The 20,784-nt window shown below is 32.0% G+C and overlaps 1 protein-coding gene across 2 annotated transcripts in view; it reads left to right on the forward strand.

Annotated features, from left to right (window-relative positions):
- The window catches only part of LOC131847096 (bifunctional heparan sulfate N-deacetylase/N-sulfotransferase), a 128,777-nt gene extending 108,330 nt beyond the window's left edge, over positions 1-20,447 (forward strand). For both annotated transcript variants that reach the window (XM_059196557.1, XM_059196558.1), the window contains exons 8-15: positions 102-347; positions 2,629-2,791; positions 3,381-3,563; positions 6,194-6,414; positions 9,025-9,180; positions 12,924-13,040; positions 16,538-16,717; positions 18,467-20,447. In XM_059196557.1, the coding sequence (XP_059052540.1) occupies positions 102-347; positions 2,629-2,791; positions 3,381-3,563; positions 6,194-6,414; positions 9,025-9,180; positions 12,924-13,040; positions 16,538-16,717; positions 18,467-18,689 (1,489 nt within the window). In that variant the 3' untranslated portion in view covers positions 18,690-20,447. The remainder of the gene's footprint in view (positions 1-101; positions 348-2,628; positions 2,792-3,380; positions 3,564-6,193; positions 6,415-9,024; positions 9,181-12,923; positions 13,041-16,537; positions 16,718-18,466) is intronic.
- The last annotated feature ends 337 nt before the right edge of the window (positions 20,448-20,784 follow it).

Consider the following 20,784-nt stretch of genomic DNA (forward strand, 5'->3'; position numbering starts at 1 on the left):
TAAAAATTCTCTTCCACAGATTATAAAACAATTATTTTGTAAGTAATTTATATATCTAATAAATTTATTACAGAAGATTATGTTTTGGTTTATCTTACCAGGTTTTGCCACATGTGGAATCATCAACAGCCGCATCTTTACAACAATGTATCCCAACTAGAAGCGGAGATGATGTTAAACAAACAATTCGCAATCGAGCACGGCATTCCGACCAATTCCTGTTACTCAGTTTCACCTCATCATTCAGGAGTGTATCCGGTACACGAACCTCTGTTTGAAGCCTGGAGAAAAGTATGGGACGTTAAGGTGACGAGCACAGAAGAATACCCCCATTTGAGACCCGCAAGGTTAGTGAATGTGGCTTTTTCGTCATTACTTTATTTTATGCTAAATCTTGTACGAAATTTAAATTACATGTTCCATATGTACCGTAGTTGAACCATACTTATTAAAATTATTATAATATATAGCTTATAACAGTCTACTGCGTCTTTTTATTTGGTGTACACAAACTATTAAAAAAATAATAACGCACGAAATCACAATCGCGTGATCGACTTTTAACTGCTATCTTCGGTCTACATATTTAGTAATATCTCTTTAATTGTATTATAATATTTACTTAATTTCCTATATATTACCCAAAACCTGTTCATCGCAGATTTCATGATTAGGTAGTAAGTACATTCTTAGAATACTATGTATTATTTATATATAATGAGTATTGATGTAGATAATTTCATAGGGTAACAAAAGAAATACAACCGAATGATAAATACATGGAAAAAGAGGTTATTTAAACTTTTTCTATTCCACATCGGTTGGAAAAGTGCCAATTAAGTACTAAAACAAAACAAACACAATATCGACATGCGATACACATAACCGTATCATAGTACTAATGATCGCAATAAGTGTCCTTGTTGCCGAAACTGTTTGCGGTAACAGCGTTGCGGCCAAAACTCCTATTGACCGCGAATGTTACGTTGCGGCACAACATCCGACCGCACCTCTCGATACCGAACACCGATAATGAAATTCCAATAATTGTACGTACACTATGCACATGCAGATATCGCTTTAAATGGAATTCAGCTATTTGTTCCAATGTTTAGTAGTTCACAAAACGCAACGAACTATTCTCATTTACTATGTTCCGAACTTATATTGTGAAGAGAAAATTTGTTTGTTCCGGTCTCAAACGAAAGCGTTTACACAACGATTTGTAACACGTTTGAGAAAATACATTTAAAGGCTAGTGTCACAGCGAGTGTTCGTATAATAATTTAAAATATAATAATATAAATATTATTTGAAAATTATAGGCGGATTGCTTCATTGTAAAAGGTTCATCGAGAGGGTTAGATCCGTTAAACCTTATTTATACAGAAAATATTATAATGTTTAAATATGAGCCATATTTGGTAATAAAACCTCGTGCCGTCTACAAAAAAATCCATCCAAATTGAGAACTTCCTTCTCTTTGAAGTCTCTTAAAAAGGTCGGAAGATTATAATTATTATAAATTCGTTTATAAACGCGTTTTTCCTCTTTGTCTGCAACAGACAGTTGACTGAGATTCTCTACCTTCCTCATAGCTAAGTAACATATTATTAGTATAAAAGTTATGAATGGTATAATACTGTGATAATGAAACGAGACATTTCCTTGTTTGTATTTGTTTTAAAATTTCATTTAGCTGAGTAATAAGATAATTCTGTGGTCTGCGTTGTGTTGTACGTCATCTCAAATGACTCAATGACCCAAGTTTAACAGAGACGCCAAGTGCATGATGATATCATTGTTTTCCGCCAGTGATTATAAATAATAATAATAATAAATAAATAACTCTGGACAATTAACATAGCACCATCTAGTCCCACGTTAAGCATAGCTTGTGTTATGGGCACTAGACAACTGATAATAAATACATACTTACTTTTTTTTTGTAAATACATAATGTAAATGTTTAAACCGTGCGAGGAATCAAACCCCATCCAAACAGCGACCATCGGCATTAAAGTGATGTGTTGAACCGCTAGACGAGAAGATATTATGTATTTTAGTTCAGACTTGAGTGTGAGTGTGTGAAGACGATAAAACTACCAAAATAATAAATAAATAAACCAGTATATATATATAGTATATAGTAACAATATATTATATATAAATAAAATTATTTCATATCAAATATTTTTGGCTACATGTAGCATGGGTAAAATACATGATACATGTTGTCAAAAATATTTGATATGAAATAATTTTATTTAATATTAAGTAACTTCGTCTGCATCAAACTTATTTGACAAATCTGCATCAGATTTACATAATATTTTTTAAATTATAGCCGTTATAATGTTATTCAGATGTATAAGCTAATTTTAATGCAATCTTTACAGTAGTTTTACTTATACTACTGTAAAGATTGCATTAAAATTTGCTCAGTAGTTTTTGCGTGAAAGATTAACAAATATCCATCCATACTTTCAAACTTCTGCGTTTATAATGTTAGTAAGATAATAGGTAATGTAGATAAATTGTTAGCACATTTTGTATCCGACTACTTTATCTAAGATTTCAGTAGTGAGTTTTTTTCGTTTAAGTCTAAAATATTTGGGTTACCATCAGATTACGGCGCGGGTTCCGTCATAGAGGAGTGATGGTGCTGCCACGTCAGACCTGCGGGTTGTTCACCCATACCCTACTGCTGGAACGGTACCCCGGTGGAAGGCAAAGGCTCGACCGTTCCATTCAAGGCGGAGAACTATTTCAGACTGTCATCAATAATCCAGTGAGTAGCACAGAAATATGGTTATTCCCAAGGTATTAATTAGCCATTTACTTATCCGTAATTTTTGTTTTGTGTACTTCAAGAAATTATTGATTTAATTTAATTTGTATTTTCTTGTTGATTTTTTACATAAATTTACGTTTTAAATAGGAACTATGAATAGGTAAGTATAGTAAAGTATTATTAATGTACTAGGTACCTATTTACCTTACGTATCTACGTATAATGTTTTAAACGAGTCATTTCTATATTTGTATTGTATGCCGCTACACTGTTTTACTTTGAAGTACGTATATATAGGGTGTGCATGTTTGCGTAAATATATTAACTTGTGTGTATTTTATAAACAATAGGTACATAAATAGCTTTTAGATCATTTTGCAAATTAACGGAACTAAGACAATGATTACTAATTTTAGTCCGTCTATAAGTTCGAACGAATAACCTATTCGAATACGATTTCTCAACCCATTGTGGCAAGTTTTTCAATTTTTTTTTTATATTCCAATCGGTGTACAAACAATAATATTAAACAGGTAAGAGGTCGCACATGCTCGGCTAGTATCTTAATAAGGCTCTTCTTCACCAGATCAACGTGTTTATGACGCACATGTCCAACTACGGCAATGATCGACTCGCACTCTACACTTTCGAGTCGGTGGTCAAGTTCCTGCGGTGTTGGACCAATGTACGCCTCGCCTCCGCCCCTCCCTTAGCGCTTGCAGACAAATACTTCCAGCTGAGGCCCGACGAACTTAATCCATTGTGGGGGGTAAGTAACTACGTGGCTTTGAAAGTCGCTTCGACATTGCAGCTTACATCGTAAATTGCTCACATTGGCGATTAACATACTTGTGTTGCATAAATGAAGGAATAGAGCCCCTATTGGGATAAATTCCAGCTCTGAGTTTTACTATTTATTATTTAGTAATAACTAGTGGTCGCCCAGTGGTAGAAATTCGACCACGTTTAATTTAAATTATTAGTAATAATTATAATCACAGGCACTGACATTCGTACAGGTAATAAACAACAGGGTATATATGCGTGTGTGTCAAATACATAGTAGTGTGTGTTATGATTTTTTATTGATTTAATGAATTTTTATGGAAGTTAAATTAGCATTCTGCACATTCTCCGTATCAACTATAAGTGTGTGAAATATCCTGCGTCCGTGCAATTTTTGTTAAAAGGGATACAAAGTTTTTGCTTCAATTATTAATATGTAGATAACTTTTTATTAATGTTATGTATGTACTATATATCGATTATACAGTGATTATAACGGGAATGACAAACCTGACTGTCCACTTAATGAAAAATGGTAACAGTCGGCTATATACGTGAACAACACCACAGACATTATGCCATTCCTGAGAACTGGTGGCATGTAGTATCATGCTATTTGTAATTTGTATACATAATAGGTTTGTTATTCGACCTCATTTCTTTCCATTAGAAAATAATTTAAGTGAATAATAATATTACTTATGCAAATAAAATCTATTTGCCTATTGTCAAAATAATAATAACATCCGGAAAATTATCAATCTTGGATCAGATAATGGAAACAATCTGAATATTACTTCCGTGCTCAATGAATACATTTCTTCTCAAGAAATAATTGTTTACGTGTTATTATAATTAAGATATACTAAATTAGATAAGCGCTTAACATAATTATAAACTATGTATTCCAAATCATTAAGCTTTTTTATGTGTCTAGAAATATTATGTTTATTATAATAATAAATTAAATATTTGTGCTATTAAAGGAAATATTACCATAAAGATAATTTAGTGTCGGAAACATTGTTATATTTTTAGTGTATATAGAATAGCCATCCACCACAGCGCTGTTAAAAGTTAACGACTCGAACATTATTAAATAGTTATTATAGAACAAAAATGTCATTAATCGTTTCATAAATATTTATGTTTCTATAACGACTCCTGCGACCTCATGCGCGCTGGGACCAAATATCTCCCGTTGTCATAAATTCAGGGATGTCCAGTCTTTGTGTTCATTTACTTTGTACGTTATACATTAACGTTTTTTTTATTAATCATAATGAAATGGTGCACCGTCTAACAGTATACGTTGGCGGGGCACCAGTTGAGATGAACATGAGGCCCGGTCAATTAGTTATAAATTCACGGTGAATTTACCATGATGGTTTTCAGGGGGAACTACGTGGTCAATCTAACATGGTACGAGTCCAGCAATGGAGTTATTAGTCCACATTACTATTATAAATAGATCGTGTAACCGCTATTGTTTAAAAACAAACGAGTATTTTCATCTAAATATAAGTGTTGTTTATTTTAAGTAATCATTATTTGATTCGAGTATACGCTTTACGACTAATTATAAAAAGTGATAACTAACCCTTATGCAAAATTTTTAAATCCTTGGCTTGATTGCTCTGTCACATCAGTCAGTTTATTATAAACGAAAAACAGTGTAACTGCAAATGTTCCTATATATCAGTACATTGCAACGTGCAGAGTTGTGCATATGCAGGAATAGATACGTGAAATTTATAACGCATCCAACGGTGCGCGGATGGCCCCATATTTTGAGCCACACAATACGGATGCCGTGATTTTTAATATTTTATTGCCCGCTATAGATATTCCATATCTGAAATAACAACCAGAAATGGGGAATGAAATATATTAGTCTGACATAACTGCATATAGTTGCTGTCAAAATGAAAATTGTTGTCGGAATTTTTGAGTGCATTTTTGATTTCTATATAAAAATTGAGAAACATAAATTTTAAATTTGTATTTGTTGTTGATTTTATTTTGATTCTTACTCTACTCATGACATGATATGGTTTTTACTGTACTAATACAATTAAATTGGCAGTTAAAATAATTGACAAAATTCTCAGATTTTATAAAGTAGATTTATAAAGATATGTACAATACCTTGAATACCTTCTAAGTATGAATAGTTGTTTTTTCAATTCCAATTTACTTCGTTCTTTTTTCTAAGCATTCGTAAAGAATAATAATTTTTGTCTTATTGTCTGGATGAGAATGCTTGAGCGATGAAATCGATTGTGTACCTTCTTACTTTGTAAATTAAGTACCTTGTAATTTAACAGATAAATAAGCTAATTTTAACTCACGATCATATGCGTCGATTTAGCTTCGTTGTGTGTCATGGGCACCCCGCATACCCAAGCTACAATATTAAAGATTTAATTGATATGAGTGAAATAATGCAAATATTGTATGTAATAAATGTAAATAAATACGTGATGTAGAAGGAATTGTCAATCATTTTTACGTTCGAAAGTCACTATTGATAGCCCCGTTCGAGTGATCGGTGATTAAAACAACAAGATACTTATATTAAAGTTTATTCTTATAGTAATGTTTATTCTCTAGAATCCATGTGACGACATTCGTCACCGGCGCATATGGTCGAAGAGCAAATGGTGCGGCACCTTGCCCAAGCTCCTCGTGATTGGACCGCAGAAAACAGGCAGCACGGCTCTGTATACGTTCCTCGCGATGCATCCAGCGCTTGTCCCCAACCTGCCCAGCCCCACCACGTACGAGGAGTTGCAGTTCTTCAACAATAATAATTATTTGAAGGGATTAGATTGGTGAGTATTTTTTTTTTATTTCCACAGCAGTTGTAGCAGAGGAGCATAACTCGGTCTCAGATATGCTCAGTTTATTTATTTATATCAGATGCCTACCAATTTAGAGAATTCAGTACGTTGCATATTATAGCAGTATTTAAAAAATGGAGCTTCAGTAACTCGATATCAACGTTTAGTCGGAATCTATTACGTCCGAACGAACGCCCGCCGCATTGTATTAGTGCTTGCGCTAAATTCTGAACTATTCAGGCGCACCTAAACCACTATTACAGACTATATCCGCCTACACTTGACGCGTTATAGCGTGGTTCGGGTGGCAGGCATATAATTATACAATTTAGATAATTTTACGAACGGTCTCTATATAGGATAACATTTGACTGTAAAAATATATACGTATAAATGCAGTAGCGTCCTCTCCAAAGATACTGGATTTCAAAACACTGTTACATGCATCTGAAGTGTGTGTAGATATATGAATTCAATTGTTTATATTTATATTCTAGTAACTCTAAGTTAATTCCTAACTAAAGAAATATTTTCTAAATACTCTTTAAAAATTTCATTCGATTTGGTTCTGTTGCAGTAAAAATTTGTATGTAATTTCCCATTTCACACACCTACCAGTACACAGTGTACAGTAATTATGTCACGACTATAAATTGCCCCAAAAACCACCCTCCGTAACCTAAAACTATGACAGTAGGACGAACTAAACGTCTGCTTCTTTAATTAAGATTTAGTAATCATGTTACAACGAACTGATAAGAGCGTCGGCCGCTATTTTATGTAATCAATACATCTATTTATATACAGTATGATAGAAGCGATTTTTAATGCAAGTTGCCGTGATCTGAATATTTTAGACTCATGAAGAATGTCAATATTTTCAAAAATATATAACAACTCTAACCAGTTAACGAATTACAAATGTATTCTAATATTAGATACTGAAATAGCCAATGAAAGTTGGAAATATTTAATGGAATAACCAAACAATATTCAGTTAAATTGCCTTTTTACTGTAGCCCATGCACCTACATTTTGCCTACACTGATTTATATTCTGCTCCGTAAATTCCAAATGTTCATTTATATGTGTGTGTTGCCTGAAAGTATTAATTTCCTACGCCACAAAAATCAGTTACGTGCCATATTGTATTTTATTAACCCGTTTACGGTTTACGTGGAGTTTGAAACTAAAAATAACTTTGTTGCTGTGCTGTTTGTAAGGGTATATGTTTATACCTGCCACGATTGGAAACGACGCCGATAGATAGTAGTAAAACAGCGGTGCCATTCGTAGGTACAATCTGGTTCCAATCAGATGTCTTGTACACGGGCCAATTTCACGGTTTTTGATCCCTTTGATACTCGCCTTATATTCTATTTACGGTAGCGCGGCATCAGGAAATCACTTGATCCAGTATATGTGAAAATATTGTTCGCACTTTTACATACACGCTCACATCCATTCTGACAAGAAGGCGTGACAATGTAATACTATATAACATTAAGATCAAACGATTGTGACCTTTGATTAATTATACTTATATTTACATTTAGTTTTAAATAGCTTTCACTTGAGACGTTATTCACGTAGACTTAGGTATAATTTATTGTATATTCATATTTTATGATAGTAAATTTATTTGTGCAAATAAAAATAATGAAAACTACGTATGTGTGACATGATTGTTTCATGGAAATCTTTATCAAGTTTCACCGAGTTGATTACAAAAAAAAGCTTATTCCCACACCTTAAGATATTCATGTAAGAGCATATTATTCTAATTAATAAGGTATGATACCAATAAAACAAACCTTATTTGTTTGTTTTATCCGCGAAATTGTTTTCAGACTTACTACCGAGTATACATATAAAATTTTATAAAAATCATTTTAAAAATGTAGAATCCATCGCGGACAAGCAACGAGACATGAAATTTTTATATATTAATATAGATATAGTCAATGTGTGTTGTACCTATCCATAGTCGCGTAGCATATATTGGTACGTCGTCCAATCATAACTTATGCAGTATGGATGTACTCTCCATGTCACACATCAATCAACCCATACATTTTTCGATTCGTTTTTGCTACACATACGTTGTACGGTGTATTTTTTTTAAACGTAACAAGCTCGGCAAACATTGATAGCAATTTGTCGGGGACTCTTCTTTTAGGTCATACTGATGTTTATATTGTTATATCTTAAAATAATAATTTACTTTCGAATTTATTCATTGGAAATAAATTGTGGTTATATTGTAATGATTGATTGAGTCGTTAAGATGCCTAGAGGTAACAAAAATCATCTCAAATATATATTTAGATGTTCATTAGTAAACTAGTTAGATTAAAAATGAAGATACTTGATGCTAGGAGTCTTTGATTGTAAAGTCCAACTTTATATCTACAAGATTTATTAATTTGTTGAATGTAAATAAATCAAAACACAATTGAACTTTATACCAATATTTTCTATATCATTGTGAATGTACATTATAATTTATTTTCCCTTTAATCCATTTCCGCGCCACCATTTAAAGATTATATTAAGATTCAACGTGAGTATAGTATCTAATTACAATATTTATGACGTCAGGTACTTAAATTTCTTCCCGCCGAGCTTGGGGAACAGCACACAAATGACTTTTGAGAAGTCGGCTACGTACTTCGATGGTGAGCTGGTGCCGCGTCGGGCACACGCACTCCTTCCCAACGCCAAAGTCATTGTCATACTAATATCACCGTCAAAAAGGTAAATATTCTGAATTCAAATATTCTTTCCATTTCTAATACAATATTCTTTTAATTACTATTATGCTTAGGAATAATTTATTGAAGTGTATAGACAAGTGTATGTATGTTTTAACAAGTGTGCCTTATTATTTAAATTTATTCTTAATGTTGTTTAATGCAAATAAATTATGCTGTATCGATTGAGAGCGTCGTGATCTAAAATCGTACAGATATCAAAGGTATGTTTTATCTAGTCTGGCTTTTATTAAGTCTTTATGAAAAATACTTATATATTCAACGATGGTGATACAGTTGCACCTTGTTACGTTTTCAGGTTACTGGTACGTACTATATATATAATCAATTGTATAATAATCTTCTTAAACGTGGCCCGAACCAGCCTTGACTTTGTTGATTTTATAATAATAATAAGATACGCCTTGACTAAATATAATGCCTACGGAAATTATAACTTTATACAGTTGTTGAACAAAGGAACGAGTCAACAAAGACATTTTACTCGTTTAATGTCAATATTGAACAGTGAGGCGTTATACAGGTTCGCGCGTGTGGCAAAGAGCTTCTTAAAGCCCTCTGGCTACTGATGTGTAAATTTGTATATATCCCGTATGTGTACATCTGTGTATACAAATCGACAAGTTGCTTGTCATTAGAGCGTACGCTTGAGATTGCTTTGCAGGAAGTTGAACCTGTGGTACAACTATCATGTTGGTACATTATACTATATATTTGTATTATTTCATACACCAAGTAATTTATGTCGTTGTATATCTCTTAAAACTCATTTACTATATGTAATTATTTTCTTTTTTTATATCATCATCTTGTGTAAATTTCCAATATTCTGCGTTCTAATTTGTGTTGGACAATCGTAAACCAAGATATACTCTACTATATTATATTATTCGTTCACAATCATTCGTTAAAATTGCTACAAATGTAATCCGCCGGTTCTGTATTGAAAAGTGAAGTGTCTTATATTCTAAATATAATAAAAAGGAATTGTAATAAAACCGTTTGTTTTCAAACGATCCAGTCGAGATAGCGACTTATTAACTTGGAGGAGACTTTTGTTCTATTTAAGTTTATTATATTTGTATTTATCTTTAACATAAACATTCTATTTTATTCGATTTGTAAGATTCTCAATACCTTGAAATACTAGATAAATATACGTCTGAGTTTTATTTGTCGTAACTCACAATTGTATCAACAACAGAATAAGTTCGATGAATTACTTAGATCTGACTCAGATTGGTCCAACTTGCGGATTGAAAATCATTGCCGCGTAACGACATATTTGCACTGTAGTAGTACATTTTTAAATATATTTGGAATGGCAAACAAGATGATTTAAAGTGGCAATCGTCGCTTATATACCTGACTGCTACTACGGACAAAGCGATATCATAACTCTGTACCATGTAACTTTAGTTTTACTTAACTATATTTTTATGTATTTATCTGCATACATACATTGTAAAAGCATAAATATATTTATTATGTATACAAAAACATCATTTTTAGTCATTGTTGATTATTACGTCGATGACATACTTTTCTTTTCGTGATAGAGTAGAATAAGAATACGTTTTAGTTTAATAAATCACTATACGAAATAAATTTCGGTTGGAGGGACCATTCTTGAAATAGTGGGATAATTGGCGGAAAATTAGAACACCCTTGTAGGGTTTATTAAATTGTACACATTTATTTATACGTTTATATTTGATAGATATAGGTACTTATTTATTTGTAAGCGTTAATCTGCAAATAGGAAATAAATATTTATGTATTATGTTTACTGAATATTACAATTGTTAACAATATATTAGATTTTTTGTCACCTTTAATAAAGACGACAATAGAAAAATTAAATTCTTCTTAATAAGATACCTGTAAATTCTCAGTCTTAGTTATGTAGCCGGGCAGGTACATCTTTATTTTCTTTTTCCTCTTTGTTCAATCTTCTGTGATCACTTTGAATAAACTAATCATCAGAATTATCTTAATAAGAGTCATTTGAAATGCCACATATGGATTCATATTTCCAAATATTCTCATTTTTAATATTGGCTCTACTATTCTAATGGTGATATTTAAGTTTTTAAAATCTGAAAAAACAAGGTGAGACTATATTAAAGAGACATCAAAGAATAAATATATATGTATATATATATATGAAAAATGTAATAATCCGATTTCCTTAAATAAATCATTAAGGTAGTTTAATTGTTAAAAAAGTGTTACTGGAGCAATTAGGAACTATAAATGTCATTTGTAATGCCATGTCTAGGTATTTAGAACCCAAATAAAAACTAAAAGCTTTAAAAACGTTACAGTGTGTTTCAATGCACATTATTTGAATACGCCTGTAATTAAAACCTCATTAAACGCCTCATTGGGCTAGTGTTTTGAGTATAATTTGAAATGGACGCTTACTCAATTGGCTTAGAGTTCAAAATGAGCAATCTACACAGATTAGTCACACAAGATTACCGGTAATAGTAAAACTTATTATTTTACCTTGATCTATAGTTGTAAAATTTGTCCCGAATGAATATTAATCTCTCATCCAAAATTTCTAAGGTTAAAAAGCTGGAATTCACAATTGTAAATTAGGGAAAGCGTAGCATATTATAACTAGTTTAACAATAATTATATTGACTTTGATTAGCTTTATTTTCACTTATACGTGGAAGGATTTCTTTAATATCTCAACTTCTTTAATATAACAACTAGGCTACGGTAAATATAAAATATATTCCGAAAATCAATCTCTGTAACAGTGATTTTGTTTCCCGTTTTTCATTATAAATACAATTGTTTCATATTTATTCTCCAACTAGTCTACCAATTACCAACTGACATATTTTCCGTATTTGTTTTATAGCGCGCGTGTTTAATAGCGCACTTTACCTACATCATTTTGTCTATGATTAGAGTCTACGTGTACATTGCAATGCTAACCGTATTTTAATACTATTTTATTAATGATCCCGTTCTACATGGAACTCTCTGTTGTTTTATTTTTCCTGCTTACCACAACATTTTATTCCGTTCATTTTTTAATTCAATTAGTACCGTTGTATCTACAAAACCTAATAATGTTCGTAGTGTTGTATATATACAATCTACGTTAAGACGTAGCTAATATTTATAAAACACAGATGGCATCAATGATCGCTAAGAACTTTATCGTTTATTAAACATATCTATTATATTCGTTTTATGTTTATAAATACTATAACCGGCACAAGTTGTTTTGCTTTATAAATTAATAAGTCATCGACTGTAAAAAATATTAAAGTACTAATATCGCTGTTAAAATAGGGTTTGATGATAGAATGGTAATTATTTTAAGGTGAAAAATGTTGTTAAAAAAATTAACATTTGGATAAAATTTAGTTTATGTCCTATTCTCAGATCTACTGAATATACACATAAAATTTCATAAGAATCGTCAAGCGATTTCGGGGAATTTTACAAACATCAACACGAGAATTGTATATATTAGACAATTTATGTACTTTAAAAACAATTAGTCTATACAAAAGACTCTGAGTAAAACGCGGTTTAAGCCTTCACTGAATTTATTTTTTAAAATGTAATAATGATTTATTTGCTCGTATTAAATATTTAATGCGTATTTGACGGGATAAAATAAAAGTAAATGAATACTGCGATAGGTACGGAATCCCAGCCATAAACCTAAATAGAATATATTTTTATTGTCATCAGGGCCTACTCGTGGTACCAACACATTCGCTCGCATGGCGACCCGGTGGCCAATAACTATACTTTTTACACTGTCATCACTGCCAACGACTCCGCACCTAAACCACTCAAGGACTTAAGGTAAGTTCCTTTTTTTATTTCTCTATAGTATTAGACATTCATTTCATTTGTGATAAACCTCTTTTCTTAGTTTAATTTATTAAAGATTCGATATCGTGTGTATTGAAACAAAATATGTGTTTGTGTCTAAAATTTTATTTAAAGATTCTACCTCTTTAAAAAAATCGACATATATTCTATTTGAATACTGTACCTGTAAATACTATGATGAGAGTGGAGCCTCCTGGCACAAGCATTTTTATAGTTAAATGGAAGCTACAACTATAGAACTTAAAAATGAAGTTCAGAATACTGTTATCATTTCCAAGTTTTTTATTAAAGAAAACTAAATTGTCTTCCATTTTTCTTGCGCTTCTCGTATATGCCGTTAAAACCAAGTATAAATTTCATACAAAATTGGCCAAAGCTCTACAAAATCCCGGGACTTGAACAACGTCCTAAACCCATCATTAAATTGCATATGCAGGACGGTTATGTAGAATGGCTGTGTAATCCTCAAGTTTAGTCTTCATTGAATCGACTCTCTTTCGTGCATAGATGACATTCAAGAACTACCTAGGCGTCTAATCTTCTGTATCCCTGACTATTCTATACTTATTAAATTAATACTTATAGTATTAAAGTGAAAGTGTATCTGTCTATCTATATGTTACGATTTCACGACTAAATGGCTCAATGAAATTTGACGTGAAGATAAATTGTTTGATTTGATCACAAGGACGGATATAGGTTGTTATGACTGTCTCAAAAAATCATAAAACTCTCGGGTAAACGGCATTCTATATAAATACAGTAACTTCTTTATTTATAAATTGATAGCAGCCCTCTTGGATAAATAATAATACCATTTTAAAATTAGATTAATTTACTTTAATATTAATATCTTTATGTCGCTATGACACCCAAGAATTAGACCGTACACAAAAAACTCAAAGCTGACTTGAAGGAAAAAGCAATTTAAAAAATATCCCCCGTAGTAACCAACGAGCGCGTTTACGAGTACCTAAAAAAGAAATTGATTCTGTTCTTGAAGGGGCACCATAAATTTGTAATAAGCTATCCAGCGCCGCACCAGGGGGTCTACTACGAAATGACGAATCCGATGTTTCGCCGAATGTTCGAAAATTTTCTACTACTCTAGACAGTATCAAACAAAGCTCGTAGTAGTAATAGTTGATAGTTGGTATGGACTGTTAATCGATATTTAATTTATAAATAGTCTTTATTAAAACCTTTAGTTTTAAACATTTTTTATTCACCGCTATTCGAAACACCGTTTCAGACGAGAATATTGAGCAAAAAATTTGCCTGTTGTTGCTCTTTTAAACAAATGTTACAACTTAACTTATATTTTATAGTCAAAAACTTGTATAGTACAAATATCAAAAAATACGAATTCATAAAAGAAATATTGATGATTATTATTTATATAAAAAAATTTGTGCTTGTCATCAGATAGACAAATACCTGACCTAAGGTCCAAAAATAAGCATCTGACAGAACTATGTAGTTTAATGTAGTCTAATAATATATCTATAAATGCTCCATCTTGACACTAAAGGTAGTTGCAAAATCTTATTTAATTTTAATAAAATTATAATTGTTATGACATAGAAAAAATAGTTGCATAAACCATTGATCCAGATATACTTCTTTTTTATAATATGTGTGAAATGATAATAAAAACATACTTATTATATTTATGTAGGGCATTGTAGGGTATGTTACGCGAATTTTCATTTGAAAAGCCAAGTTTTAAAAGTTGTTTTCCTTTACTTTCCGTTTTTTTCTATAGAAAAATGCGGAAAGATATAATGATTCTAAACTAACTACAATCACTACATAGTATAAAACAAAGTCGCTGTCGCTGTCTGTCCGTTCCTATGTATGCTTAAATCTTTAAAACTACGCAACGGATTATGAAGCGGTTTTTTTAATAGATTGATTGATATGATTCAAAAGGAAAGTTTATATATATAATACATGTACACCCGTGCGAAGCCGGGGCGAGTAGCTAGTATTTCTATAAAATCAAAAAGAGATCAATTTTAATATATCAATGTAAATATTGGTCCAGTATGATTCGATACTGAATATTTAGTTTTGTAATTTCGAAGTAAACCCTCTGTAATAACACGTTGGAATATATATAATTCATATTGTTTATAGTCTTACATCACGGTAATGATATTTTAAATTTATCAGTTGCAGCAGAATATAAATAAAGTTGATTCGTTATGACGCCATGACGTCTTTTACATAAATCGCCATTATAATTGAAATAAATAAACTGCAACATGTACAATTTATCTTTGCGCATATTCTTAATAAGTACCTATTTTACATATTGAGAGAAAATTATTATTTATGTTATTATACATTGTTAGTATAACTTGTATTAGCTGTTTGTTGTGCTATTTTGGCCAATACAAGAGAACTACATGGGTGTTGTAAAAATCTGCAAGTAGATTACAAATTAAATGAAAGTTATTGAATAAATGCGGTTTGCCAATGATGGTTTAACATAATAGTTCTGCTGCATATTTAGTCATTACTTAGATGCAAAAGACCAAATGTACCATTTATATTTATCTACTGTACTTTTAATTTTCAAATATCATTCAACGTGTCGTTATTACAAATTAGAGTCAACATAGTCAAATCTAATTACATACAAAGATTATATGAAATTATATATTATTAAATACCTATATGGAAAAGAACACACATAAACATAGAATTACGAGTAGGTACTGTGCATTACTTACTTACTTAGTCATGTTTTAGATAACGACTCACGTACATCACTACCTCTTCGTTTTCTGAAAGATATTAATTAATACTTTAGAAACATTTGTTTGCCAACCACTTATACAGTTATTTCTTAAATTCTAATATGAAAGACCTAATTTGAAATGTTGTTTTTGACGTTTCTATTACAATTCGTAAGTACTTCTGTACATGTAATTTGCGTAAGTAGTCCATTAATTTAAGTTTCGGTGTTTAAATTGAATAAAGCGTGTAATATTAAGCAATCAAACAAAACCCTGATGGATATTAAGTCCCTCATATATATCCCGATTCTTGTTATACCATACAAAGTTATATTCTTTACTTTTATATCATTTTTGTTAACATTTTTGCGATGTTAATTTATTGTAGATAGTAAGCTGATGACTTAATTATATTCTTTACCAAGTTATTATACAGTTTCTGATAAAATACCATTTCTCTTATAAATTTTCGGCTAATTTATATTACATATTTATATACTAAATAATAATTATATTCCAGAACTGAGTGTCTATTAAATCTTTATTTCGTTAACATAGTTTTCTTTTGAGATCCAACCAATAATATTAATTATATTATTAAAGTCTCATCATTGCATAAAATAGGTGATGTTTTTACTACATTTTAATAATTGTAAAGAGACGTCTATTCCTAAGAACAAGAAAATATTACCTATTATACAAATACATTATTTTTTTACATAGAAACCGCTGTTTGAATCCCGGCAAGTACAGTCACTACTTGGAGCGCTGGTTGGCAGAGTTCAGTAGTCACCAACTACACATCATTGACGGATCCCTCCTGCGGTCGGAACCCGCTACGGTCATGAACACGCTCCAGAAATTCCTCAAAATACCACACATAGACTACAATAAACTGCTCAAGTGAGTACCTTTATTCTGATTATAAAAGAATCTACACACGCCGCTAAAATCAGGGCCAATTTCGGAGCAGTGGTAGCCGATAGTGGAGCGACGAAGATTTATTTCTAGTTCACAGCGTGATTTGTGAAATCAGGGCCAATTTTACCGATTTTACCCACGCTACAACTGCATAGCAGATTGTAATATCGTGTGTAGGCCGTGTTAAAGGTCATCAATTAAATGTTATACGTTAAGGGGAAGGGAGGGAGTAGATGAATATTGTGTGACAAGGAGTTAGAACAGTCCTAAGTTTCGTAATATCACATTATTAATAATTTTATATATATATATTAGCCCCTTATACCTGAACTAGTTTCATAATCTCGTCATCTACTCGAAATTTCTCTTCCTGCACACAATAGACCTGGCATGGAGAGGGGATTGTTAGTAATGTGGACTGATGATCCCATTGCTAACAATGTACCATGTCAGGTTGACCTCCACGCAGTTCCCCCTGGAAACCATCGTGATAAATTCCCGGTGAATTTATCACGATGGGCTAATTGACCTGACTTCATGTTCATCTTATCATCCTCCACTGGTGCCCCGCCAGCGTAAACCGTAAGCGCAGGTGGGATCATCATTCCATTATCATTCACTAAAAAAAAAATCCATGGACTTTATGACGTTATGACTAGATTTAAAATTAAAATAAAATTGATTTAAGATTTGAAAAGCTGTTAGGTCATACTCGCGAAAGCAGCTAACTCTGATAAGGCGAGGGGTGATCAAAATGAAATTTATGAATACTCCTTAAACACTTGTGATGATTTAACTAATTCGAGCAGATTACTCCGACTTTGTCCGCAGACCTCGGGTGACTCAATTGACATTGTACAAATAAAAGTTGAGTCATGTCATAAACCAATTGTTGGGAAATTGGCTGTTGACACTGTAATGTGCAGGTTAATTTTAAAGTCTGATGAATCGCTCAGCACGCCTTGTAAACACCGATAATCTAAAATCAATAATTTGAGTTATGGCAAACCGTTGCAGCTTAACTCTCGCATTATTTATACTAAAGCTTATCGATGATTTGTATTATATAATGTATTAGATTTAGTAATATACAATCTTATGAGCATATGATTTATAATGTGTTTGATACCCGTTAATACTACGAAAGCAAAAATATTAAAATATAAGGTAATTTGAAAATTTGTCACATTATTAAAATATCAGGTGATATACTGCGCCGACCTCAAATAATAGGATACTTAATTTTACGAAAATACATATTACAATGTGGTACACATGAAAATTATAAACCTGGCCTGTGTATGGACTTGCAATAATTCTGTTTACGCATTGTAATTGTATAATATCTGGATAGATGTAAATGTTACGGTAATGGAATTAAAACTGACTGATCTGGTTGAATGAAAATGCGTTATCAAAAATAACTCTGATCTGGAACAGAGCCAATGCTAGCACTGAATTGTGGGATAGGTGCTTTATGTACCTACTTGCGGAATTGTCGCTACTAATATTAATTGTAGCGGTTCCATTTAATTCAGATTATGTGAATTTTAAAGCTAATCATAAATAAGCAACATCTATTGAATCTTTTTTTGAAATCTAAATAACAGCACATGTAATGATTAAAATCTTCTAAACCAAAGCAGTAACAGCACTAATATTGTTATATTGTTTCATAGTACAGGTGTATTATATTGTGGTACATGCATATATATGAGATATTCTCCACAGGTTCGATGCGAAGAAAGGCTTCTTCTGCCAAGCAGTGAGTAACGAGAAAACGAAATGCCTCGGCAAGTCCAAAGGTCGGATATACCCGCCAATGAACGAGCTGTCGGCCAAATTCTTAAAGCGATACTACACGCCCCACAATACAGCTCTATCGAAAATACTAGTGAGATTAGGTCGTCCCGTGCCACAGTGGCTCAAAGACGAGCTCTCATCCAATGGATAGCATATCTTACAACCTTATAGGTTGGAACAAATTAACAGAACACACAGACTCGTCAAAGTCTGTGTTATGACCATGCCGTGACGGACTGGTGGAATGGTGACAAATGTAATTTTAACTGTGAGCGTAGTACGCGTTACGCATTGTTGTTTTTTCAAAGTGTTTCGATGTGAGAGTATCTTTGTTGAAAAATGTCTTTGTCTATCGATTCTTGTAATATAATGTTTAAAGAGTGATATTATAAATGACTTAATGTTCTTGCTCTGTTTTCGAGACGATGAAAGATATAATTATCATTATAGTTTGAATATTACCGTCGTATATTGTAGAGAACGGCTCTGCGATCCCTGCGAAGCAGCTAGTTAAACTTTGCTTGCCTGAATCATGTTGTTTCTTAGCCATGTTATGGAGTGGTGACCGGCAGCTTTTATTATTTAACTGTCGGATTAGGTGCTATTTGTTAGTAGTATTGCAACCTTGGACATTTCTCTTAATATTACGAATATTTCTTATATTTTATTTTTCTTTTAAGTAGAATATTTTGTTTATATAATTAGCGATTAATTAAACGTACGCAACTATTTATTTCATTGCCATATTACTTGTTTGTATACAGTGACAGGACGCGATGGTATTCTCATTCCATGCTATAACTGGCTAGGTTCGAGATTGTATTCTAGTTCGTTTTAATTACAATGTACGTACCTGATGCAATTTTTAAATATATAGTTAGATTATTTGGTTCATGTCGAATGTTTTAGCATTAAATTTATAAACGTCTATGTCTGTCTGTGCCATACATAATGTTCAATGTAACGGCACTAATGCAATAATTTCTGTGTACTTATGTAACTGGAAATGCAAACTTGACAATAGGACAAGCAGCTAGTCTCCTTAGTTTAGTTCGTCATTACATATAATTTTCTTGATCACGATAGAACAGTCATATTCCTATTTTCTTTTGTGTGTCACGTGAATGTTTTTATAATTGTGAATGTCTGTCATAAACCAATCAATAATATATCAGTTTTGTTACCGTTTTAGTAGTAAGAATTTATAATATACATATTAAAAATGTGGCGTTATATTTTAAATAAAATATCAATTGTGACATAATAATGAATGAATCATAAAATGTATTTGGTATATATTTTGATATGGATGAATTTATTGGCGAGGTGACTCGATAGGAGATGAGTTAAAGCAGATTGTATAGGAAACATTATTTTCTGTTGTATTAGGTACTTAAGAATTATTAATGTTATTTTCTCCCGAACAATAGGAAAGCACAGACATATTATATGAGATTTGTATTTTATAATGATACATTAATGTTTTTATGTATTATATAGTAAATGCAAGATATTCAGTCATATGTTTTTTTTTTTTTTGGAATGTTCACTTTCTCGTTAAGAAATTCAATGTTCCAATTATTGGCAAATGTTACGTATCAGATAGAAAGCCCTTACGAAACGAAGTATGAACGCAATTTGGTGTTTCTTTAAACAAAATTCAAGGTGTGTAATTTGTTAACACCTGAAGGTCATTATTCTGTCGTTGATAGATTGTTCCTGTGGAATGGTTGTTTACTTGGCAATAATAGTTGCTTTCCACTGAACTCTAAACAAAGGGTAAAGTCCACCAACTCATTAATTTCTATTGGAAACTATTGTTGATATTTTATGTGAAAACATTATTTACGATACAGCCAATGACTGCTCTTAAAATGTGTTCTTTATAAGAAATTAATACATTACTTATTTTATTAAATGATTTAAAACTAAATTGTCTTTTTTTTTTAATTCTACATCGTTATAAACCTAACATATTCATATATAATGTTTAGAGGCTAGGTGGTACCGCTATTATTTTGTTTGTTCGTAATGGTATTGGTAGCGACAGAAAACGGATGGTGGCTATGTACATATTCACCCCCTCCGATCGATCCCCCGTCCAATTCAAACGGGGATCAATATTACGATGGCCTGAGCCGAGGTTCGAACCCCCAGCTGTGCCCTCAGACTAAAGCGAATCCGTGAGGTGGTAGTTTGGCCTACTGCCGCTCCATAAATCCTTCCACGGGTTTGGCACTGCAAAA

This window comes from Achroia grisella, unplaced genomic scaffold, assembly GCF_030625045.1.
Source record: "Achroia grisella isolate CSIRO2021 unplaced genomic scaffold, CSIRO_AGI_Agris_v1 utg515, whole genome shotgun sequence".
In the NCBI taxonomy this organism is placed as follows: domain Eukaryota; kingdom Metazoa; phylum Arthropoda; class Insecta; order Lepidoptera; family Pyralidae; genus Achroia; species Achroia grisella.